We start from the raw sequence: 25308 nt of genomic DNA on the forward strand, positions 1-25308 counted from the left end.
AATCAAAAACAATAGGTAATGCGTAAAAATAAATAAAAATCTATTTTAGAATGTACAAGTAAAGCCCTTTCATATGATACCCCCCTTGGTATAGTTATCTTACTTTGAAATTTTAAACACATTTTTTTTTTAATGATGAAACTAAAAATTCACGGTTTTCGGATTTAATCCTTTACTTGTGCTATAAGAGCTACCTACCTGCCAAATTTCATGATTCTAGGTCAACGGGAAGTACCCTATAGGTTTTCTTGACAGACACGACGGACAGACGGACGGACGGACAGACAGACAGACAAACAACAAAGTGATCCTATAAGGGTTTCATTTTTCCTTTTGAGGTACGGAGAAAGTGTTTTTTTTTTAATTCAGATACAAGTTAGCCCTTGACTGCAATCTCACCTGCTGGTAAGTGATGATGCAGCTTAAGATGAAGCGGGCTAACCTGAAACGGGTATGGCAGTTTTTATTAAACCCATATTCCTTTGGTTTCTACACGGCATCATACCTGAACGCTAAATCGTAATTTTTAAATATTTTGAGGAGCTATAAAAGAAATAAACTTAGTTTATAAAAATAGCTTTATTCTAATTTTATTTTTACAATATACCTACTTATACATACAAAAATCGTCACTAAATGGCGCCTTTCATGAATTTTCTGTTTCCTTGTACCTGAAAATGCAAATAAACACATATTTTAACAATATTTTTTTTATGACAATAAACAATGCAACAGGTTGGATTTCCTTTTTGGATTGTTTGAGAAATTAGTTTAGTAAAGTATTTAATTAGAAAAATTACAACTTTTAATAAGGCATATTTCAACAGCTAATGCAGATAAAAATCCTGTGGGATCTCTTTGGTTTTTTGAGATAAAAATGTAGTCTATGTCATTCATTATCTCTAACCATATCCATACAAAAATCACGCGGATCCGTTTCTCCTTCGCGGCATGATTGAAGGACAAACCAACGATGAACCAATGATATGGACAGTGATGACTACATTTTCATATCTAATTCAACTCCAACAATTTCATGACTAGCTTATGCCCAATACATCGTCTGTGTGGACTACATGAATTTCAAACCCCTATTTTACCCCTTTATGGGTTGCCTTTTCAAAAAGCCAAGTGTAGAGTGACAATTTTTTTAAATATTTTACTCACTTGCAAGAAACACAAGTATAGAATACAGTCTGCCCTTCATCAGCCGACCTTAACTGCAATGTTGCATAGGACATTCTATCGTTGCCACACTTTGGGCACTTCCTCTCGACCACCGGACCTTCAGGATTGTCCATGTTAAGTATGTTATCAGTGTTGATAGCTGATATGGTGTTGAAGTGTATTGTGTAGTTGAATTTTATGTTGGCAAAGCCTGAAAAAAGTTAGAAAACATTTTAAAAATATGAATGATGACACTCCTATGTGGTTGACATCCAATCTACTGGTAAGAAACAGTTAAGCACATTGGTGGCTAAGGTGTGGAATAACCATCCATTGTTTAAGTGCGGAAACCAGCCCAGAGAGAAGAAGAACCATCCGTTGTGTTTCTTGCTAAGTATAACCTATATATACCTTCAAGCCAAGAGTGGGTAGGCATGTTCTAGGCAAGTGCTCCAACCCAGACCTCCTTAGGCATGATTATTGTCAAGTAAAAGTCTAACTCACAATTCAAAAAGTCTTAACTGACTCTTCCATACCATCATAAGTTAGTCCTTGACTGCAATCTCAACTTGTGTTAAGTGATGATGCAGTCTAAGTTGGAAGCAAGCTAACTTGCAAAGGGTATGGCAGTTATACGCATACCCTTTACCACTTTGGGCATTGTAGGTGAACACTGGATATGTCTACTCCTTATGTCTACTCTTTAGCTGTCAATCAATCAGCCTGTCTGCATCCACTGCTGGTCATAGGCCTTTCTGAGAGAGCGCCACCACACACGAACCTCCATCTTCCTTATCCATCCACTTCCCTCTATCCTCTTAAGGTTGTCAATCCAGCGGGTCAGAGCTCTTTAGCTCTTTAGCTACTACCTATACAAATCTTAATAGGCGGGGTTTAACACTACGAACTACACTCACAAGATGTGTTTTTAATATTAATACAACATAACTAGTTTGTTGATGAAGTGAGAACTGCACCTTCTAGTATTTGAATAGGGTACTTAACGCCTTTACTTAACTTGAAAACGCCAAATTTTTACTCACTATTGGGGTCATAAATAGCTTTGCATGCATAACACTGGACCGAGCCAAAATCTTGCAACAGAGGAAGTATGGAGCCACATTTAGCACAAAATGCTGTGCTAGTGTTAAATGGAGCTGTTTCCGTCATCTTCAATTTCCTGAATAATCCTGAAATTTGTAGAAGGTAGGGATAAGTAAATTTAACTTCTCAACCAATGTATAAAATGCTAGAATGCTAGACATTTTAAATAATAAAGTACTTACATAAGTATTAGGTACTTAATAATTCAATGAATACATAGGAATATAACCTACCTATACATGAGTTAATTAGGTACTGAATAGAATTCAAAAGCAGACCGGCAAGAAACCGGGCACCAAATCATTTAAATAGATACTGTTATTATAGGTCTGCGACTAATACTCGCCGCATTTATAATATCGTTTAAAAAAGTTTTTTATAAAATATATAACCTCAAAAATCAAAATATCAAAAACTTTTTTTTTTTCTCGTCTGGCGTTATATCAAAAACTAGGAATGGATTATGGAAAAAGAGAAAAAATCTCAACAATGATCTCAATAGTCAAAAAACATGACTGGTTCGACAAGGATCTTTTGGCACTTGGATGGCATTGACAGGGGGCGTAGAAGCAGAAAGATTGCCAGCAAATAAAATCTCCTCAAGTGTAGGGAATATCTTGAAAATGTCAATGTTAAAAATTGAGTAAGTTTTACCTAATTTTAACTGAAAGAGAAATTACGAAAGCCGCACCCGTTTATACATCGAGAAAGAATCATAAAAACCATTGATAGGCCAAGAACATGCAACCTTTCATGTTTACATGCTCAAATATTATATTTAACTATGGCTAAATATATGTATATAATGAGATGCAGACATATTTATGCTGTATCTATTATCAAGATATATCGTGATGTTATGATTTGGAATTACTTAAATATTAAAAATAAAAATAGTGAATTTCAGATTTTTTACTTAGCAACACCAGTACAAGGGGACAGTGGGTGGCGTTCGTTAGTTCCGATTTTGGCCACGCGCCATAACATCATTGTCATTTCCTGCTCTGTGATTGGTGATTGTCATTGTCGCACTGTACATTAGTTTTTTTTTCATCTGGCTTTACCTATTATCTATGCTCTAGGCTCTAGTTTTTTGAGTCCAAAAAACAAATCACAGACAAATCTACTTTGTCAGTAAATCTGTTTTAGAAGCCAAGGTAAATCCTCTTAGTTACTTTAAAAATTGTAACACATTTTAAATTTTTTTGATAATGTTAGGTAGACAGGTAGTTACCACAAATTAACAGTTTCCGGATTTTTTTCTTTCTTGTGTCTAGGACCTACCTACCTACCTAACTACTATCTGCCAAACATCATTCTAGGTCAACGGAAAGTACCCTACGTTTCTTGATAAACACGACAGAGGGACAGACGGTCAGACAGACAGATAACAAAATGATCCTAATAGGGGGTTACGATTTTCCTTTTGAGGTACGGAACCCTAAAAATAAAACGAAGATGGCTCAAAAGTGCTAGATCCAGGTCCGTAAAACCAGTTAAAAAAAGTAAAATGTAGGGTGATTACCTGTGGTGATTACATAATAGTCTATGGTCTTTGACTTTGGTTTCTTGGTTATAAATAAGCGATATTTTTATTATTTTCTTATTGTATTTACTAAATATAGTAATAAAAAGAGATTATAAAATACAGATTTGAATTTGTTTTTCCTACAAATTGGTGAGTTAATTTATTGAAATATTTGTATTTTTATTTATCATCGGAATGAAATAACTGCAGTGTTTTTCTGTATAAATGTCTCACCGGCATCCTAGAAAGCCCAAGAACAAGAATGTAATAAAATACTTACTTATAAATATTAACTTTCAGTTAAATAAATGGATTCACTTAACTTCCCACCGACCGATCCATCTATGGAACCTGTACAACCTATACCTATGGAGACTGATAAACTTAGTGCACCTGGCCCTTCGGAAGGTGTAGGGCCGACGAGTGGTAGACACGAAGAATTCTCGGTGGAGAAGGTTCTAGATCGGAGAATTAAAAATGGCAAAGTGGAATATTTGCTGAAGTGGAAAGGTTATTCTGAGTGAGTTCTTGATTTGTTCAATAGGCTAAATAGCTTCTACTGATCACTGATGTGATTATGACTTGTGTGTTGTTTAATACATATATTATAATTTTCCAACATATTCATGAATCTATCAAGAGGTTAGCCATTGGTGTTGCTATATGTTTGGAGGGTTTATTCCATATACCTTCAAAACAAGAGTAAATAGGCATCCGGGCAAATGTGCAGAAACCTACATCTCATCATTGCATTTATAAGCATGATTGTCGACAAGTGCAAGCATATCAAGTAATATAAATATTCTAAATAGTGTTGGTTATATAAAAGTGCTTTATGGGATTTGTTGATGCGAATAATATCTAGAATCTAGATCATGCATGACAATTCCCCGTTTGTCTGTGTGGATTTAAGTTTTTGAAAAATCCTGTGGGAACTCTTTGATTTTCCGGGGTAAAAAGTAGCCTATGTCAATGTCCATCCCCAAGATGTAAGCTAACTCTGTACCAAATTTAATCAAAGGTTAAACTGTTGTCCTGTGAAAAGCTAGGACACAGACAGACACACTTTCCCATTTATAATATTAGTATGGAATATGGATATGGATAATATAGATATCACTTAAATTGGCTTTTTTATTAAATTCAAATTTGACGTGGAGAAAATACAATGAAAAAAAGAAACTACAAAGTTGAAAATATAAACTTTATTTTCCAGTGAGGATAACACATGGGAGCCAGAAGACAACTTGGACTGTCCAGAGCTCATATCAGCATATGAGGAAGCTCGGCTGAAGAGAGAGCGAGAAGCTGCGCCGCCTGTAGAAGAGGAGGGACTGTCCACTCGCAAGAGGGCTAAACGGGGGGAAAAGAAAAAGAAAGTTGAGGTAATTTTTGTGAAACATTCAATTCGTTGCTAGTTTAATGAAAAACATACCTACCATGGATTACAGTATCGAAGCCTGATCTAAGAAAATGATCTTGCGTGTAGCAGTACGCACGGCTTGCAGTCTTCTAGGCACCGCATTGTGAGCAGAGGCAGATGGAAAAAGGACCTTCTTCATTAGATAAATCCATACTTCCATATCCATACTAATATTATAAATGCGAAAGTGTGTCTGTCTGTCTGTCTGCTACCTTTCCACGGCCCAACAGTTTAACTGATTTTGACGAAAGGTACAGAGTTAGCTTATATCCCGGAGATGGACATAGGCTACTTTTTATCCCGGAAAATCAAAGATTTCCCACAGGATTCCTAAATATCCATCCACTTAACCGATTTGCATGAAATTTGGAACAGATGTAGCTTGCGTCCCTGCAATTGACATAGACAAATTTTTATCCCGAAAAATCAAATAGTTTCCATGGGATCCTTAAAAACCGAAATCCAAGCTTACTAAATTGCGGGCATCCTCTAATATTTTATATTTTGATAATTAAAAATGTCTAATGTCAGGGTGATGATATACATTTCACCAGTTATTAAACAAGAAAAAAAATCTACTTTTAATAATAATGAATTTTGTTTTTTGTATTATAGGAGATAGAGAAACCCCGAGGTCTGGCTAGAGGTCTTGAGCCTGAGAAAATCCTGGCCGGTCAATTGTTCCACGGCACACTATACTTTTTGGTCAAATGGTATGTTATATGTATGGTATGTATATGTACAAATACTTGTTTTCACTACAATGGACTATTTTTTATTTTATTTCTGATACAAGTTAGCCTTTGATTGCGCTCTCACCTGATGGTAAGTGAATTTAATATTATGTTTCCAGGCATAACTGTACTGATGTAATTTGATATTGTTTCAGGCATGGCTGTACTGAAGTGGATGTGGTTCTGGGTCACGAACTGGGGCAGGCTTACCCAGACTTTGTGATAAGCTACTACGAGCAGTGCGCGCCTTTTAGCGTTCGATATAAAGCGGGGAGAGTGCCCCGGATGGCGCCTGAGGTGAGTTTAAAACCTACTAATATTTTGAATTTTTACAGAGATGAGAAAAAAAACCAGCAATAAGCACTAATAATAATATCACTTGCTTTAACGGTGAAGAACAACATCGTGAGGGAACTTCAGAGTTCACCATAAAATTCAAAAAAAAAAAATCAAAATATTCTTATTCAATTAAACTTTTACAAGTGCTTTTGAATCGTCAAAATAATCTACCACTGGTTCGGCGTAACCATGTGTAGGTACTACCATAATCCGCACTTGGCCAGAGCGAGGTGAATCACAGTCTGAACTCCTTTCATTCTGAGAGGAGACCCATACTCAGTTGTAGGTTGATAGGTTGAGATCAGAGAAAAATAGACAGATTATTATAGTTTTGTTTTAAAGTCGTTTATTTGATTTTTATAAAACTAGCATTACTTATTATACTTACTTATTACATACTACTACTATAATAGTAACATCAACTTGATGATGTTGATGTTACTATAATATCGAAAGTTTGACGCAAGTGCCAAGAACAACTGTATAAAGTTTCAACTTGATCAGATGAACGCGAACGCATGTTTTGTTGCCATCATCATCGTCAACCGGTAGTGTTGTCCACTGCTGGGCATAGGTCTCTTGTAGAGAGTTCCACACGCCGCGCCGCGGTTTTGTGACGCCTGGATCCAGCGGCTGGCTGCGACTCGTTTGATGTCGTCTATCTACGTGGTCTGCCAAAGCTGCGTTTTTCGGTGTGAGATTGCCATTCCAGCACCATGGGACCCAAGATCTCTCGGTCATCAGAACTATAGAATACTATTTGATGTCAAGCTACTTCATCCTCGTGGATTTAGGGTTTTAAAATCCCGTGAGAACTCTTATTTTTCAGAATAAAAAGTAACCTATATCTCTCCCCGGGATGCAAGTTATCTATGTACCAAATAGAATATAATGCCTGCGACTTTTCATTTCAGTTGCCGCCATTAGAAACGACAGAAGAGCCAAGTGCAACTGCAATGGATACTTCCATGCCAGAATTTTCCACAGAGTCATCAAACGGTGGGTTATACTAAGCTGCTACTTTCTTAAACTAATAATAATTTACACAAACACATGACAAAATAATAGTTATATTATATTGTGTTATAAAGTGGCCAAAGTGATCTTTTGTTCCTCAAGGGCGTTATTTTGAATTCAAAGCGAAGGAATGAATCGGATAGCATCACGCTCGCTGTGCTCGGGATTCTAAAGTAGAATCCTGGGCGTAGTTCGATATACGCTGCCCAAGAACAAAACATTTTGGCCCCAGTGACAGACACTATTTTTCTTCACTACCTATGAAAAAAAAGTTATCCTATAAGGATTCCGTAAAAGTAAAAATACTTTTGAGGTACAGAACAATATACTAAAGCACCAATCAGAAGACAGAAAGCTCAAACTCCCATAAGAATAATATATAATTTAGTTCCCACTGTTACTTAATTTCAATTTGCGTTTTTTAAATAGGTAGGTAAGTTGAAAAATGTATTTATTTGTATTTTCAGTGGAATTACCGGCTTCCATAGCGCCATCTATCGCGGAGCCTGTGGAGACGTCGCTAGAGGTGCCGGTCAACTGACTGCCGTTCTATAACACCAATAGCAGTGATTACTGACTATTATTATTACTTTAATTACTATTAAAAATGAAGATTTATTAATAATATAAAAATTTAATGCAAATGTGAGACAATATCCGGCAGGAAAGAGTCAGAAAAGAAGATGAGATTGAATTATTGAATGATATAATCGGCATTGTCTCTGTAGCGGTTGCCACATTCACAAGCAGATGTCGCTTCTTCAAACAACAAAACGCTCGAATACGAACCCAAGCCTGATTACTCACGACGCACGGACTAGATGGCAGCACGGGTAGCTTAATCGGAAGCTCAAGTAGAACATGCAACTCTCAATCGCATTGACAGAGCGTTTATCAATCTGCACTATATATAGAAGTTTCACACTACAACCCCCGGCCCAGCTGGTGCTACCGAACACAACACCGCTCGGTGGGAAATTTCCCTATTATTGGTACGGTTGAGCACACATACCGCTCCCGTACATCTCTTTCTAAAGTTCGATAACATGTAATCTTTCCTGCCGGGTAGTGTAAAAAAAAGGCCCTAAAACCAACTATGACCGCATTAGAAAGGTCTCTCATGTTCTGCAGAATATTATACTGGCATAACATAACTGAGTAGGTTCCTACGGTAGTGCGGGGGGGTGATGACGTGACGCGAGAGCTCAGTGATTCGTCAACTTGTGACAACTGTCACCCTACCGCACCGCTCCACTACCGCAGAAGCCTACTCAGTTATGCGCTATACAGTCCGACAAGGCTCTTTTGGCGCGTGGCCAAACTCAGAACTAAAGTCGCCATCTGGAGAAGTGCACTTGTTGATAGTTCGCTGTGTCGGCATAAAGCTACAACAGCGCCCTCATTTCCGAAGTGCCAAAAGAGCCTTGTCGGACTGTACCTATGGTTACAAATGACATCAAATAAATATAATTCTGATTCGATTGTTCGGGAGTATTAATTTTAAGATAGTAATGTATAAAATGAAACTAGTTTATTAGTGACATAAAATTTTATTAAATGGCAAAATGTGTCATGAAATAAAAAGAATTGTGACTTGAACCTGCGCAGTGGGTGAAATATTGATACTTTGGTGACGAAAAGTGAGGCGAGTCGAGTTAGTGTCAGGTAAAAAGATCTCTGGCCGAATGAAAAGGTTATCTGCGTGTGAGTACTGTACTTTCCTACAGCGCGGGAAGCGAAGGCACAGTGCACATGTTAGGGAACTTGTAACAAAACGTTGAGGCTTCGACGTCACTGGCAGGCGTCAAAATGTTCCTACATTTGACGCTATGTAGTAGATATAAATAGTGTAACGCCACGCCGCCTCAGCCAATCGCAACGCGCCAACGCCAACCAGACTATCCGAGTCAAGCCGAGCTGGCCAATCACCGCCTGTTACAGCCGATAACCGCCAAGACGGCCAATCATAGCCTACTGCCGCCATGACAGCCAATCAACGCCAGCGCCATTGACAGCCGAACGCAACTCCGCCACCACTGCCGAATCCCTTCGGTGGGGATAACGCCATATAAAGCTATGCGAGCTCATTTTTATGATATTTGTTCTATCGTACGCATTGTAAGCTGAGACTATGTCCATTTGTGTAAACAAGTGTAAATTATATAAATAGTAACAAAGTAACAATAGTAATAAAGCAATGAGTGATTTGTATTAGTGTGTTTAGTGAAGTGATATAATAAATTTGGGCGATTATACTGATTTGCTCTTTTTATTTAAACCCACTGTTTCATCTCAGAAGTGGGATTAATAAAGAAAGTTATGATGCATAATCGCGCCAATTAACGAGTCGGCAAAGACATGCCATCTACTTTGTTCATCCGCAAGGATGAAACGAATCATCGTGTAAAAATCAAGCGACAATGAAGATCGTCCACTTCTGGGGCCCGGAAGGTCCTTAGAAGAGTCTTGAACCGGAGGTACATTCATCTGCAGCGTGCATGGTTTCTACGCCCGATGGCAACCTACCCTCAACTTCTACGCGTAATAACTGAGGTATGATCCATCCATTATTCCATTTCAAATAATCCCGTTTTTAATGATATTGATGCATAGTGTAATGAGGTTGATCGTGTTTGTAACCTCTACTGACCCCACCACCCTGTTGTAACACCCTGTTTGAGGTTATGAAATTAGTATTAGAGCACGCGGGTTATGATAGGTGGTCATTGAGTGATAGTGAATGGTTTGAGTGATAGCTGAAGATAAATAAATATAACTATAATTTGTGGCATATCTGACCGTCAAATAAAGGTTTAGGTTTAAAGATGTTTAATTCTCATAAAAACAAAAAAGTCATTTACATAAGAACTTAATTCTAAGAAAATAAAGTTTACAATATTCGCCATTTAATTAAGTACTCATTCAGCGCATTTGTTGAAGTAATTCGCATTACTCATAGTGTGAGCAGCTAATTCAGTTTTAAATGGATTGAATGAGTGTACATTTTTTTTATGTGTGCAGGTATTTTGATGTACAGTTTAGCTCCTTCATAGGTAAGGGTTTTTCTGCCATAAATTGTTCTAGTTTTGGGTAAGGCAAGGTAACTAGCTCGACGAGTTTAAGTTTTAATTTTTGTAAATGTGATATTTGTGTGTATTGTTTTATTTATAGTTTTCCTAACAAAAATACACGTATTGTATATATATAACTGATAAAATAATGGCGGTGAATACTAATGCTAAAATTGCAACCGATTGATTTAGTCAACTTTTTATCGAATCAGGTAAAAACCCGCTCAACCATCCACTTTTCACGTTGCATCTCGCCGAGATACCCGCAATTTGAATTCGCAGTTTAATTCTAGAAAACGTACTTAGTGGGTTAGTAGTAGTGCTTTCCAGTATGTGGAAATTATGACCAAGTGCTACCGGTACGAAAAAGTTAACAAGTAATTCAATAAGTTAAATAATAAAAAATAAAAACTCCCGACTGCAGTTTGCGCTGCATATTTTTCGGCTCTTACATTAAATCGTATAAAATCCACCACATTGATTGTTTAAAGAATTTTATATATCCATTGACACACACGCCATCAAAACGAATGACGTATCATTTATCAAAATCGGTTAAAATTGTTGAGTGGTTATGAACTGACACAAATACATACTGATCAGGAATTAATTAAAAAAAAAAGATCTAGTATATCGGATGGTAACAATAGTTCTCAGACTACCCGCAAATTTCAACCAGAAGTTTTCCAGAAACAAGCTTTGACGCTATTAGTGTTTTTATTTGCACAAGGCTCAGTTATAGTATAAGGTTCTATAAACCTTTAAGGTTATTTTTTTCGCGTCGTCGGTGATATTCCCGCTGCAGTCATACAGACAACACGGGGTACGTGTGGGGTACCTGTAAATTATTTTTAAGGGTACAATAATATCATTTACGTCAGAATCGGTTGATGAACACTTTCAGTGTGCTCAAACCCAGTTTTGCATATAGCATGGCGATCGCAATTTGAATGTAAAATTGAATTGTTTTATGATGTTCACTTTTGAGTTTCTTGTGAAATTGATTTTCATGTGGCTATATGATTGTTATGTAATATGAATATAGATCTTCATAATTGGGGCAGACGTACTTTATAAATCGACTGGGAGCTACTTGTAGTCAAACAATAATATTGTGTTTATCTTTCTTTTCTCGGAATTTTTGGTGAGTTCGTGAAGTGCAAACGTCATCGCCTACGATGGTCACCACTGATGCTTTGCTGTGTGCTGTGTGCCTGATGCCGAGCGCGTCACTGCGAGGCACCACATCGTGGCGCGCTAACGATGCAGGGTTGCAGCCAATGGGTATCTATAAGCCGCCGCATTGTTGCCTATTTGGGGTGACATAAGCGCTGTTAAGCGTTTATGCTGTATGGTATGACTGTTCTTTTATTTTTACTAAAAGTTAGTGTTTATGAAGTCTGTACGTGTTGTAACTTGTAGTTTAAATCACATTCTTTGAATGATTGAGAGCATAGTAAGTAGATCTTACTCACGGCTTTGGAACTGTCTCGTATAATATACAAGCCAGTGGCACAGCGTATGAGTAAATACAAATAGGTAGTGTAATGTAGGCAGAATTGGGCACTTGGAGGAAACGTAATAATAACTATTACCAGTTAGATATCCTTATGATTTTGATAATGCTTTTGTCATTTTAGAAAAAAAGTAGTGCTTGTAGGCAGCATGTATGTTACGTACTTTTGCCAACAAGCTTTCAATCGAGTCAATTTCATCATTCTACCTTAAGATTGTCGGTCCAATCATAATGTAAGTAGAAAGTTCAAGTGGCACTTTTAATTATAACCATGATATAGCTTTGTGCCGTTCATTGTTAGTCAGGTGGACCGGACGTACCGTAAGAATTTTCACTAAGCCGACTAGACTGACGTTTTACATAATATCTTGAGTTCAGTTGGTGTTAGTATGCCTGCCTGGTTATGTAGCTTACATAGTAGGGAATAGGAATGGAATAGAAAACTGTTATTTGACTGATGATCCTGTATTACCTAAATTCAATCGTGAACTGTTTTCGGAATTACATAGATGCCGAAGTGAAGACAATAGCCAAGTCTTACGTTCTGCAGCCAAGTCTTACTTTCTGCAGCCAAGTCTTACTTTCTGCAGCCAAGTCTTACTTTCTGCAGCCAAGTCTTACTTTCTGCAGCCAAGTCTTACTTTCTGCAGCCAAGTCTTACTTTCTGCAGCCAAGTCTTACTTTCTGCTGCCAAGTCTTACTTTCTGCTGCCAAGTCTTACTTTCTGCTGCCAAGTTTTACTTTCGGTAGCCAAGTTTTACTTTCGGTAGCCAAGTTTTACTTTCGGTAGCCAAGTTTTACTTTCGGTAGCCAAGTTTTACTTTCGGTAGCCAAGTTTTACTTTCGGTAGCCAAGTTTTACTTTCGGTAGCCAAGTTTTACTTTCAATAGCCAAGTTTTACTTTCGGTAGCCAATTTTTACTTTCGAAAGCCAAGTTTTACTTTCGATAGGAGTACTTTCATCTCATTGCTCGTTGAGAGATCTCCCTGCAAGGATTTAAGTGAGATTCCTTTTCAAGTCAGAGTAATAGCATTCACAGCTTCACGAGAAGCTATTTACAAGCTATTTTCCTTTCTACAAGCCAGTCTGTTGACGGTTTTTCTTTCAAAAATGTCTCTAAAGTAAAACGTGGAAAAACAGTACAACTGAAAACGATAATAATTTATAAATTAAATAATGTTCTTTTGTTTCGTCTTGGTTTTAAAGTAGATAAGATTGCAGTTTAGATCACAGACCAATGGCATTGGATTAAAATTTTGTAGAGTTCATACTGACCACATTTTGTAAAACCATTTTGTAAGACAGCGAAAGGATATCGCTCATCAGTAGTGTAGGTACAATTTGATTATTACAGATGCTTTTGCAAAATTTGTTATTAGCCGAAAACGATCAGTTTCGTAGAATATTATACATAATTTGCCTTATTTGGACATCCTAGTAAACTTATAAAGTGAGCATAAGAATGCTTTTACTAGTAGACATTTTAGAGTTTCCGAGTGTCGACTGATTAATAGTTAGGTATGTTTTGACCTCCATGATACTACCACGAGTCAAGTGCCTAGTCAAGCCAATCCCAGCACTAACCAGACCATGTTAAACGCGTTGTGCCACAGGTCCTAGCGAAACTGCGAATAAAATGATTGGACAAACTGTTAACTGATATTATTTGGACTACTGACAATACTCTCAATGAATGTGATATCCATAATTTGGTATTTACCTAGGTCACGATGCCATGTTACTATTAATGTAAAATTAGCGAACTCGGGATGGTTATGCGTAACAAGGCAAATGCTCGGTAAAGGATAGCAAGCGATAGGATAAAGCTAACTAGATAATGTAACTGACAAAATTAATATTTCATTTAATTATAACAAAGGAATTTAGTTATTTAGTGGCAAGTTCCCACAAGCATTGCGATAGAAGTAAACACTGATAGCATTTACTCAGGTTCATTTTCGTAACCAAGCTGGTAGGCATTAAGAGAACTCGAAGTGTTAAGGGGTTTCGAGGCTACGAAGCTTGTACATGCCTGAGCAGACTCTTTAAAGCCATATCACAGCGCCTACGGCTCTTATATCCAACAGTGCTAACTGTTCCGATAAATAACTTGAAACCGAAGACCTTGTTGAGCTATTGTCTACCAGAAAGCTAACCAAGCATTTTCCCATTGCGGGAGCAATTCATTGTTTCAGGACGGCCGAATGTAACGCCACGCCGCCTCAGCCAATCGCAACGCGCCAACGCCAACCAGACTATCCGAGTCAAGCCGAGCTGGCCAATCACCGCCTGTTACAGCCGATAACCGCCAAGACGGCCAATCATAGCCTACTGCCGCCATGACAGCCAATCAACGCCAGCGCCATTGACAGCCGAACGCAACTCCGCCACCACTGCCGAATCCCTTCGGTGGGGATAACGCCATATAAAGCTATGCGAGCTCATTTTTATGATATTTGTTCTATCGTACGCATTGTAAGCTGAGACTATGTCCATTTGTGTAAACAAGTGTAAATTATATAAATAGTAACAAAGTAACAATAGTAATAAAGCAATGAGTGATTTGTATTAGTGTGTTTAGTGAAGTGATATAATAAATTTGGGCGATTATACTGATTTGCTCTTTTTATTTAAACCCACTGTTTCAATAGCCTATTTTTCTTTGATTTCACGTCACCCATAGCCTAATTTTCGACATATCGTTGAATTAGGATCAAACCGAGAGTTCCTTCACTCTAGTTCACTTTGGCGAAGGATTGACTGACGAGCCAGTAGCACGGCGGAACAGGATACTCCGTCGTCGCGTTTCATGTAGATCAATAAATCACCGACTGCGCAGGTATGAGGTCGTGACCTGACGTTTGTACAACTTATGTTGTCGGGTGTTCTCAGTTTTTTTGTGAGGAAGAAAAATTATAACTACTGAGACCGGCATGCACACCTGCAGAGTTAAGTGGAACTGAGGTGCAGCGTCCTCTGATATTAGAACAATTATTTATTTTGCATAATGGTGGTGGCGGCGAGATCTCTTACCGTCACCAACCTACCGTATGTAAACCGTAAAGCAAAAATCTGCCGTAAAGTAAATGAATGTTGTTATTAACGCAATGCTCGGGATTTGTGTAAAATATGGTATGAAATTGCTTTACCACCCCTTAGGTTGAATGTCGTTTGCACATCATGAAACTAGCCTTAGCGAATTTTTGGTTTACTGGACATTGTTGGCAAAAATGGTAAAGCAATTTTATCGATTATTATGTACATGGCATAATTATGTTAAATGAATTTCCGAAAAGCGCAACCGTCGAGTTTCTTGCTAGTTCTTCTCGGAAGTACAATACCAACCAGTGTTAGATACACTTAACGGTTCAAAAAGACCTTGTACCTAAAAGTTTATTTGAATATAAAACTTTTCTATTACCAAAAAAGACGCTGCGCTATTGACTCCACTCCACTCCGTAGATATGCGTCGTATTTAAGAGTAGCTTTGGACGCGCTGCCGTCGCTGGTTGTTTCAGGCTTTACAAAAATAAGCCTTCCACATGAATCTATAACTATGGATAGAGCACGCCTAATGCCTACTTGAAGCAAACACTTCTCGCTATCCCACTCCAACTGCTGAGTAAGAGTGAGAGGTTGGAAACCACTGGGAACGTGGGTTCCGACCTCTCGCTCTAATTCGTTAGTCGAAGTGGGATAGCGTTAATTACTTAGATACTTGCTTCAGCTTCAAGTAAGTTTTAGGTGCGCCTGATCTACCTTTATTATAATTTAAGTACATTGGGCTTACAACAATAATGTAAAAACATATTGATGTAATAAATAAAATAAGTTAAAGGGTTATTTCTTTTATTTATAATACTTATAATATTATGCACCCTGTATAAATGAGTACAAAATTTTAACTAGAATTAAATAAAAATTAAGTAGTAAATGCTTTGGCGTTACGTTCGAAGCTTGCAAAGAAAACTTCGAAAAACAAGAGTATTCCATAGATAATAAATACGTGTTACATGACACGACTGAGAAATCTATGGACAAAGTGACTGAAAACTTAATGCTTTATTACAATAGATCATAGATAATATATCAACTAAATACGTGAGTATAGCCGGCACATTCTATTTCTATACTTAAAACATAGATAGATGGTTCAGATTACTAAAATATGAGGCAGATTTATAGAGACTATGACTTTGCTGAGTTAAAACGAGACAGATCAATGTGAGCGTTATAACGTTATCTCGTTTTAACAGTGTCTTATGTCTGAGCAAAGTCAAAGTACGCTCTCTAGATCTCAGAGTGTTCTGCTTTTTTTTCTTAAATCTTAACTGCATAAATTCTTTTTATTGCGGTATTAAACTCAAGAGTTCCCTTTCTACATTTTCGTTACCTACTTAGTATGTATAATAACGTGTCTCTTCCGAAAACGTAAAAGGTTATTCCAGCACTTATCGTTCTCTCATTCTACTTATTATTTTTGTTATTAGAAATGGGTCTCTTCTGGCTGTGGAAAAAGGCTATCAGTTATCACACTTTCTGTTGAATGTTAGTACTTATATGAGTTAGGTTTTTACTATTTTCCAGAAGTTTATCGACGCAACAAAAGGAGATAGATTCTGTCTCCTTTTGTTCCTTTCTAATTTCAATGAATACGTCTCTTTCATGCGCACGTAAAATAGATTATGGGACAGTTATTAGATTTCTCAGTCAATATTCCATAGACAAGCGTTTTTGACAGTTATTTTTTCAAAGTCTGTTGATGAATTGGGCAATGGATGCGAAGTCTTCGCATTCCGGAATCAGTTTTCCCTTGAATTTCAGGCAGGATTCTGCGCATAGGGGTCCTTCGAACCATGCGCCGAGCATCTTCTTGCATTGAGCGCAGTTTTCTATGCAGATTTGAAGGGGATCGTATCCAGTGGCTGTGGAAAATTTAACAAAACAAGTTTCTATAGCACGCGTCACGAAAGTTGAAAATATGCGCTGTCTTCGACAACTGCGCCGCATAGCTAATCAGGGCCGGCCTGAACAAATTCGGCGCCCTAGGCGAATCACATGGACAAAATTTTTATCGCATCCGTTGCGACAAAAAATTTGCAAAAAGAAAACACAAATGACCATTCAAATAGGTACTTTATACTCTCAAGATATGAAACTTAGAATAAGATAAAAAAATAATTAGGTAAGAATCGCAATCCTGAACGCCAAATTTTCTATTGTCCAGGAGGGCGGCACGCTAGAGTAAGTATTAGCACTTCCAGAAACTCAATAATATCGAGAGCCAAGCTAGTTTGATTTCTCATAAGTTGTATAGATTAGTTAAATGCTTTATGTACGTACCTACTACTACTTAGGTGCTTGGGTAGGTGTCAACTGTACCCCTGCCATAATGCCGCCCCCAAATTTGAGCACCCTAGGCGATCGCCTAGTTCGCCGCCTTTATGCACGGGCCGGCCCTGTACCAAATGATAACCATAAAGTTTTCTATTGCGCAGTTTTTATTTCAACTTTCGTAGCGTATGCTGTTATTTTTAACACCTTTTACCTGCAATATCAAGAAAAGCTTACAACAAAATATGTTACCTACGACGATTTTATAAATTGGATTTTAAGATATTAAGAGAGTCTAGATGGTGGCCACGACTTCGTCCGTTGATTTGGTTTTTTAAAAATCCCGTGTTAACTCTTTGATTTTCCGGGATAAAAAGTTGCCTATGTCAATTTTCGGGATGCAAGCTACCCATATAAATCGGTTAAACTGATGAACCTTTAAGAATCCCGCGGGAACTCTGATTTTCCGGGGTAAAAATAGCCAATCTATGTCCTACCCCTGTGATGTAAGCTAACTCTGTACGCATCAAAATCTTTTAAACTGTTGGGCCGTGAAAAGCTAACAGACAGACACACTTGCGCATTTATATTAGTATGGATTATGTAGGTATCTACTCAAACTGCCGCAGGTACCACTTCCGAGTAAGCCTGCTGACTGATCACCACTTATTAACTGGTGAGATCGCAGTCAAGGGCTAGCTTGTAGGTCTATCTGAATGAAAGAAATCAATAGAAGACGCCGTACATAATAGAGTTAGTTACCTTAACCGACCTTAGTAGCAAAAAGTTCGCCACATTTACGCAACCTACATAATCTATTGTTATTGCGTCAAGAGCCCACCGTGAAACCTCCGCGCTCATTCAAGCTCGGACGGCGCGAGGTCAAGTGTAAGCGGGTAAGGTGAAATTGCGTAACAAAGGCGAAAGTGAACCGGCTAAATCGCGGATTGGGGTCATTGCCTCGGGTCGCACGCGCCTCTTCTCATTGTCTCGCGCATAAAGCTGCGTGCACAAGAGTACAGCAATATAAATATACCTAGGTCTCTAAATAAATAAATAATTGGTTTATTCGCTGGAATGTGGGTATAAGTAGGTCTTACATTTAATTGAGTTACCTTACACATTCTACCAGGTCTTGGTGTGCAAATAATACCTAAATTAGTGAGTCTTATAAGTTATACCTTATCTTATATCTTATTTTTTCTTAGGTCAAAAAACAAGCGCATCATTGGATAGGTACAGAATAGACTCGCTATGCACGGTGCTTCTTACTTACCTACCTACCGTCGTACCGTGAACTAATAATAAAACCGCGATACAAGTTAAAAATCAAACAATAGGTACAATTGGACTGATGCCTGTCAAAAATAAATGCATTGATGCAGCGGTTACTTGCCCAAAAATCGTTATTCACTATTAAACAAAAGTTTTAAGTCGTTAGCATTAGTACAAGTACCTAGTTTCAGTATTATGCAGGCGTGACAGACAGACAGATTTTGTCGCACCATAATGATTCCTTTTTTGGTACGCAATCGTAAAAAGCGGTGTTTAATTATGTCCCTTGCGTTTGTCTGTTATTCGATACAAATCATCTTTCATGCTATGCGGCCGCAAGTAATTGTCATAGAAACACAGACACGTAGATAATATACTAATACCTCCTGCTACAAAGACAGTCACAAGCTGAGCTTTAGATAAGATTTAGTTACTCATAAAGTACTAGAGTACAAGATTCAATCTTGGACAGAAAAAAATTGCGGTTCTGTTACATTGTGTACCAAGCTTTACACAAATACGATTTCGCCCAGTAGCATGTCAATGCAAATTTTATTTTTTTATAAGCATCAAGACCTACCCACTGAGTTTCTTATTGGGTCCATCTTTTATTCAGACTGATAAACCACTACGCGCAAATTATTTCGCAGTAGGTACCTACCTACCTATACTAACCTACTTTTTTTTACTTTAATAAGTCGCACATTAGTATCTAGGCACCAACCTAGGTGCACTTTTGTGTTTTATCTGAATTTAGGTACCTGCCTTCCTCATCCTCATTATATACAGTCCTTGTACATAAAACTATATACCTACATTATTATTCGAAACTACTTACCTTACCTATATAGCACTTGAATTTGTAAGTAGAGCTCATATTATGCCTATAAAGTGTGTGAAAAGTGGGAAAGTCATTTGTGGAATGAGTGTAATATTTTATAATAAAATTCCACAGTTGATATTAGTCTTGCCTTTACAAAAGTTTAAAAAATCCATTAAAAGTATGCTCCAGGCAAAAGCATATTACACAATCGAAGATTATGTAAATGATAAAAAAGCATGGATTTGACTCGCTCCAGCAATGCGCGGGGCTGCAATTGCTTGTATAGTATAGAATATTATTGTAAATTGAACAATTGAAAAACTAAATTAAAATCGGTTCATTCGTTTAGGCGCTACGAGGCCACAGACAGATACACAGATACACAGATACACAGATACACAGATACACAGATACACAGATACACACGTCAAACTTATAACACCCCTCTTTTTGGGTCGGGGGTTAAAAAGAGCAACCGCCGAGTTTCTTGCTGGTTCTTCTCGGTAGGAACGGCATTCCGAACCAGTGGTAAATTATTTGACGATTCAAAAGCACTTGTAAAAGTTTATTTGAATAAAAATCTATTCTATTCTATAATAGAGCTGCATCGTAATGGTAACTAGGTAAGTATGGTAGGTATCTAATAAATAAATTGCTATTACCTAGATGTTTTACAGCATTCAATTTACATAATTTCCCTTTACATAATACCTGCAATCTACATCCATATAAATTTTTACAGCTATGTAGGTATGACGTGCATTATGCATTTTTTCTAGGTAAATTAAATAGATTAAGTAGGTGACACCTATGATTTTAAATATTTTAGGGTTAAACTTTGCGTTTATATAGATCCCAGTGCTATTTGGGTTTATCTGTAAAAATTAAAATTCCCTAAGAAAACTTGAAAGGGTAGGTAGATATTATACTAGGTATATAATATAATATATTACTTACATAATATAAATACTATTGAGAAAAAATGTGTAACGCGAAATAATAAGGTACCTCCTACCTAAGAGATTGTCTCTATCACACTAATATTATAAAGGCGAAAGTTTGTATGGGTGTGTGTGTGTGTGTATGTTACTCCTTCACTCAAAAACTACTGGACGGATTTGGCTGAAATTCGGAATGGAGATAGATTATCTATCTTCATCCTGGATTAGCACATAGGCTACTTTTTATCCCGGAAAACCAAAGAGTTCCCACGGGATTTCGAAAAACCTAAATTCACGCGGACGAAGTCGCGGGCGCCAGCTAGTTCAATATAAATTTAGCGCAAATGTAATTTATCCAATTCATTATGAGTTATGAGTATTTCTACATCCATGGTAATACCATAAAATGTATCGGAAAACAAAAATGAAAGACCTACATTCCATCACTGTCACAAATAACTAAAAGGATTTTGTCGCAAAAACTTTTCCGCCTCCCTTGAGATGTCAATCCTTATAACCCTTACACTTTCCCTAGGAGAATGACCCATGGCTCGACGACCGACGTAAAACATAAGTTATACTGCATTGTTACAAATCCTTTTATCTATCTCCCATAAAACAGAAAATGGATTCGTTACAATACAATGAATATAAGTACTTACATATAGTTTTCGAAGTTTTTAATATAGCTTAACAAGCTACCTACTTCTACTTATCTAAGTAGATAATATATATGTAGGATGTAGGACGTTGAATTTAATAGTCTATACCTAATTACCTACCTAAGTATTCAAAGTTCAAACCTATATTTTAAGAAAATATCAGTATTTAATGAATTGACTAAGGTATATTCGTAATACATAAGAATTTATGTAATTTTATAATAAACTGCAAAATTTGAAGCATGTTAACTTTAATGAAGAAATAAAAATAACAACTAGGTACTAAAAGTACTTATTGTGACGTCACAATTTACGTTTGTGACGACACAAATAAAACGTATAGGATGACGCGACGTATCAAAAAGGGGTTAGGTAGGTACCTAATTCGGATTGCGTTGTCTCTACGGATTCTGCACTAATAGATAATTATTAGAGAAGAGTAATCTAATGGAAAATTTTGCTTGCTTGGTAGAAAATTTGATAAAAAGACTGATAAAGGTTCTATAGCAAAGATATGACTAACGTTGTAGACAGAATCTAACTCACATACCTACCTAAATTATTTTCATTTCTAAGATCTAACAATATTCGTGACTTACTAACGGTGACAGTTGTATAAAAAAACTCTTAACCTAAGTAATTAAACAGGTCTAAAATTAATGCAATCTTTTTGTGTTAAAAACAAAAATATTTTTAGGCCTATCGATTAAGTTTAGAAATTAGACCAGTGAATTTAGTACCACTATCAACTCTATGCAAATGTAATAAGGTTAAGATTGGCTTACCAATAGCAGGATTGGCATCAGCACGTTCCAGGTTTATTAGAGTAAGTATCACGGCGAAGAGGGTGAATGCAGTTGTGATTTTGACAGCCATGTTGGGTTTATCTAAAAATACATATTTGCAAAAATTCAATTGTAACACAAAAATAGGTATAATCTAAAACACAAAAAGATATGAGTTGGAATTTAGTTTTGTATAAATGAAAGTTTATTCGATTAATTGAAATATTTAAAATCCGTATCTGAATCTACGTACCATTTTGAGATACATTGATGGAAAAAAAATTAAATTTTCCTCTTATTCCAATAGACTCGTATATTATAAGCCTTTATCACTACGGTATAAGTAGGCACAATAACTAAGTAAGTAGTGCTTCTGAATAGGTGTGAACACAAAATCGCCGCATAAACAATGTGTTATCAAACTAAGGAAGCTAGCCAACTTCTCGAAAAAACCTACTATGTTGACTATGCGACAAAAACACTTCCTATTTTATAATCACTTGTAATTCTTACTTCCTTCATACCTGTGTACGAAACAACAGCATAAATACGTACAAACGTACCGGCATAATATTATTCCTAACTGACCTGCCCCGGTTTCACACGGTCGGACTAAATTTTAACACTAGATAACAGATATTAAATTTAACACTAGATAACAACAAGAAATGCAATATTTTGGTGGAAACCCGAATAAAACCAAAAATCAAAGGTCCAAATAAATTTTCAAGTTAACAAGCGTGACACCGGAGTTATGATTATCCGCCAAATCATGGAGTTGTCAAATCACACGTTACCATATTAAATGACAGATTTACGTAACGCACATATCACGTTGATTTACTTGAAGACTTACTTTGGCTTCAGTATTTTGAGATTAATGCTTTCAGAAACATATACGCATCGCTGACTTTTCTTAGTAGTTTAAACTATAATACTTATAGTGATATACATAGCTATGACACTCGCGATACCGGTCACTAAAAAGTCCAATACATTTCACTCACCACTTTTAAACTCATAGAGTTTGAAACTAAATAGTTTAAATCCGGCACCAAAAGATATTCGAGCAAGGCCCACACTCTATACATTAAGACGAAAATATTTGACACTTTATGGCCCTTTATTTCTTTGCTTTGTGTGGTTGAAAAATTCACCTATCCGCGGCCACTTGTAAATGTTTTGTGCTTAAATATGAACTGAGTTGACTATGTTCGCACATTCGCAGGGTGGGGCGCAGGCTTTAGTAACTAGCACGCGTGAATAAGGAATAACCCAGGAAACGGATCTTTTACTTAACGAAAGCCAAAAGTTCTAAATATTACGTGATGGCTAACGTGGACTCTCCTCACTGATAAAGGAATTCAAAAAAATGTACTCCTCCAAAACATCTCCTTTTTGCACCCTTTAATAAACCTCTGGAAGAGATTTTCTTGGGATAGTAGGTAATGTTGTGGGCTTTCGGATCCATACGCATGCGACTCTATTAAGAGATTTTAATTTTTAGATTTAACTATTATAATATTCTGGACCGACACATTTTGACTGGTTCGCCAAGGTACAAAAAAGTACAAAGAATCCCTATACTATCACTAATCAGTAATAATTAATTAGTTCACTTCGTATCAAAAAATTATGCATTTTTCTATGCATTATTTTTTTATAAACAATCAGTAGACACGTATTAAAACAGACATAATAAATGTTATACAGATCATTTACATAATAATTTTCCACACCACCAATTCATAATTTTACTGTACAATTTGATTTTTGCGTTCGAATATAAATACTTTTAGTTTCATTTCTTATGTAACACGATCGATGTGTCTTACGTCATAACGAATGGCACTGCATTAGTATGAAACCAGTTTTTTGCATCACAATTAGTTCAGCTGCAATGACACTATGATAAGGCATTTAAATGTAAATTCTGCAATGGATAAGTACTTTAAGAATAATTTTTATACTCATAACATTACAATATTAAAACGTCTTAACCGTAATAGAATCTGGCAAATCGAATACCAGAGCTTAATATAATAACTATGTACATATGAACGAATCGTTACGAAAATGAAAACGATAGTCTCAAAAATACTTTACAAGTGCGAAAATTTTATTTGACTATCCACAACATTCTTTAGTGTCGCCAATAAACGTCCTTGATTTTAGCCCTGGGCGCTTCAATACCTGTGTATTGATGATACTCTAGGGCCTATTCTATTACTTCATTAAATGACAATATTATGTACAATTTCTATTTCAACTAAATATTTAGGTAAACTCTATCTATTCGGACTATCAATAATTTTGCTACAGATTAATAATAATAACAGTATTTTGTAGTCGACTTTAATAATTAGCAAAGTATTTTTGAGTAGTGCTTAAATTAAAATTTGTAGCATAACCCTATTTTAGGACAAAGGCGATCATTACTTCCGCGCCAGAGGATAAAAAGTCAAATGTAAATAACCTGTGGTTAACTATGAACTCGCACCACGTGATTATGTGCCGACAATTTACAAGCATTCATAGTTACATTGCACGCACTCTACATACATTGTCAAGGCACTACTGGCTTCAAGCCGGCAATGGTACTCGTTTTAGTGAACACGACTCACAAACTCTCTCGATAGAGATACGGGTATCTCTACTAGCATTTAGGAAGCGGTTTTTTATCATGCGATCTGTTTAAATCACAATAATAATTGTGATCCAAACACTTCCTAATACAAAGATTCGTAATCCTGCCGGAAAACATGTCTCTATGTGATTGATTTTTTTAATTCAAAACGTTTCCGCCTATGAAATCACGCGATCGAAAAATGCTCATGTCCAAAAGCGTAGCATGAACGTCAATTTCGGTCTGGAACTGGAACTGGAAATGACTTAATTTTATTACCCTGTCATAAACCAAATAAAGAACGACAATAATAATAAGTATGCCTACGAAATATTCCTCTCGATAAAATTTATACCGGTTGTACGTGTAAGATACTCGTATTTAGTTATTTACCTACGCTTGCTCTTTTACCGGCATATGCAAATTAGCTCATTATGTTATTTGTTGTATCGGCGTGAGGAATTTTATATCATGGAATCTTATAGAAACAACTACATACTTAACTAATTATTCCGATAAAATGTAAATTTATAGTATTGTAGACAAGTAAGAGGATGGCTATTTATAAACTTGAATTCGCCGAAGGCTTTCTACTGTAACGGGGGATTGAAAAGTTCATTCATTAATTTTATATTAAAACATGCCTTCCATGCCTTTCGATATTTTGTCAGCTTGGATTTAATTTTATCGTATCATTTCGTTGCAATAAGTATATTGCCAGCTATTGATTAATACATCCTACTAATATTATAAATGCGAAAAGTTTGTATGTAGGTATGGATGGATGTTTGTTACTCTCTCACGCAAAAACTACTGGACAGATTTGGCTATACGGACATAGGCTACTTTTCCATCTCCAGAACATAAGCTGTCTCTGTGCAAAACTTCATTAACATCAGTTCAATGACTTAGCCGCTAATAAACAGTCAGGCAACCTACACATATAATAAAATTACATAGTGA

General features: G+C 36.6%; 3 protein-coding genes across 5 annotated transcripts; 1 reads left to right on the forward strand and 2 right to left on the reverse strand.

The window, feature by feature from the left end:
• Positions 1 to 566: 566 nt before the first annotated feature.
• On the reverse strand, positions 567 to 2657 carry LOC123869000 (DNA-directed RNA polymerase I subunit RPA12). The gene is made up of 4 exons (XM_045911724.1): positions 2486 to 2657; positions 2211 to 2369; positions 1168 to 1378; positions 567 to 671 (listed from the first exon to the last, which is right to left on the reverse strand). The coding sequence occupies exons 1-4, from the start codon at positions 2487 to 2489 to the stop codon at positions 647 to 649; spliced, it is 399 nt and encodes a 132-aa protein (XP_045767680.1). The 5' UTR covers positions 2490 to 2657; the 3' UTR covers positions 567 to 646.
• A 1143-nt stretch (positions 2658 to 3800) lies between these two features.
• Positions 3801 to 15739, forward strand: LOC123868998 (chromobox protein homolog 1-like). Of its 3 annotated transcripts, none has more exons than XM_045911720.1 (8): positions 3801 to 3949; positions 4100 to 4319; positions 5016 to 5184; positions 5838 to 5935; positions 6112 to 6253; positions 7210 to 7294; positions 7780 to 9161; positions 14551 to 15739. In XM_045911720.1, the coding sequence occupies exons 2-7, from the start codon at positions 4108 to 4110 to the stop codon at positions 7851 to 7853; spliced, it is 780 nt and encodes a 259-aa protein (XP_045767676.1). In that variant the 5' UTR covers positions 3801 to 3949; positions 4100 to 4107; the 3' UTR covers positions 7854 to 9161; positions 14551 to 15739. The 3 variants fall into 3 exon arrangements, with proteins under 3 accessions (XP_045767676.1, XP_045767677.1, XP_045767678.1); XM_045911721.1 differs by lacking the exon at positions 14551 to 15739 and having other exon boundaries at positions 7780 to 7938; positions 9084 to 9088; XM_045911722.1 differs by having other exon boundaries at positions 3808 to 3949; positions 4094 to 4319.
• A 4-nt stretch (positions 15740 to 15743) lies between these two features.
• LOC123869001 (eclosion hormone) lies at positions 15744 to 22890 on the reverse strand. Its single transcript, XM_045911725.1, has 3 exons — positions 22727 to 22890; positions 21720 to 21821; positions 15744 to 16824 (listed from the first exon to the last, which is right to left on the reverse strand). The coding sequence occupies exons 2-3, from the start codon at positions 21808 to 21810 to the stop codon at positions 16649 to 16651; spliced, it is 267 nt and encodes an 88-aa protein (XP_045767681.1). The 5' UTR covers positions 21811 to 21821; positions 22727 to 22890; the 3' UTR covers positions 15744 to 16648.
• Positions 22891 to 25308: the final 2418 nt, after the last annotated feature.

Source organism: Maniola jurtina, chromosome 10 (genome assembly GCF_905333055.1).
Source record: "Maniola jurtina chromosome 10, ilManJurt1.1, whole genome shotgun sequence".
Taxonomy (NCBI): domain Eukaryota; kingdom Metazoa; phylum Arthropoda; class Insecta; order Lepidoptera; family Nymphalidae; genus Maniola; species Maniola jurtina.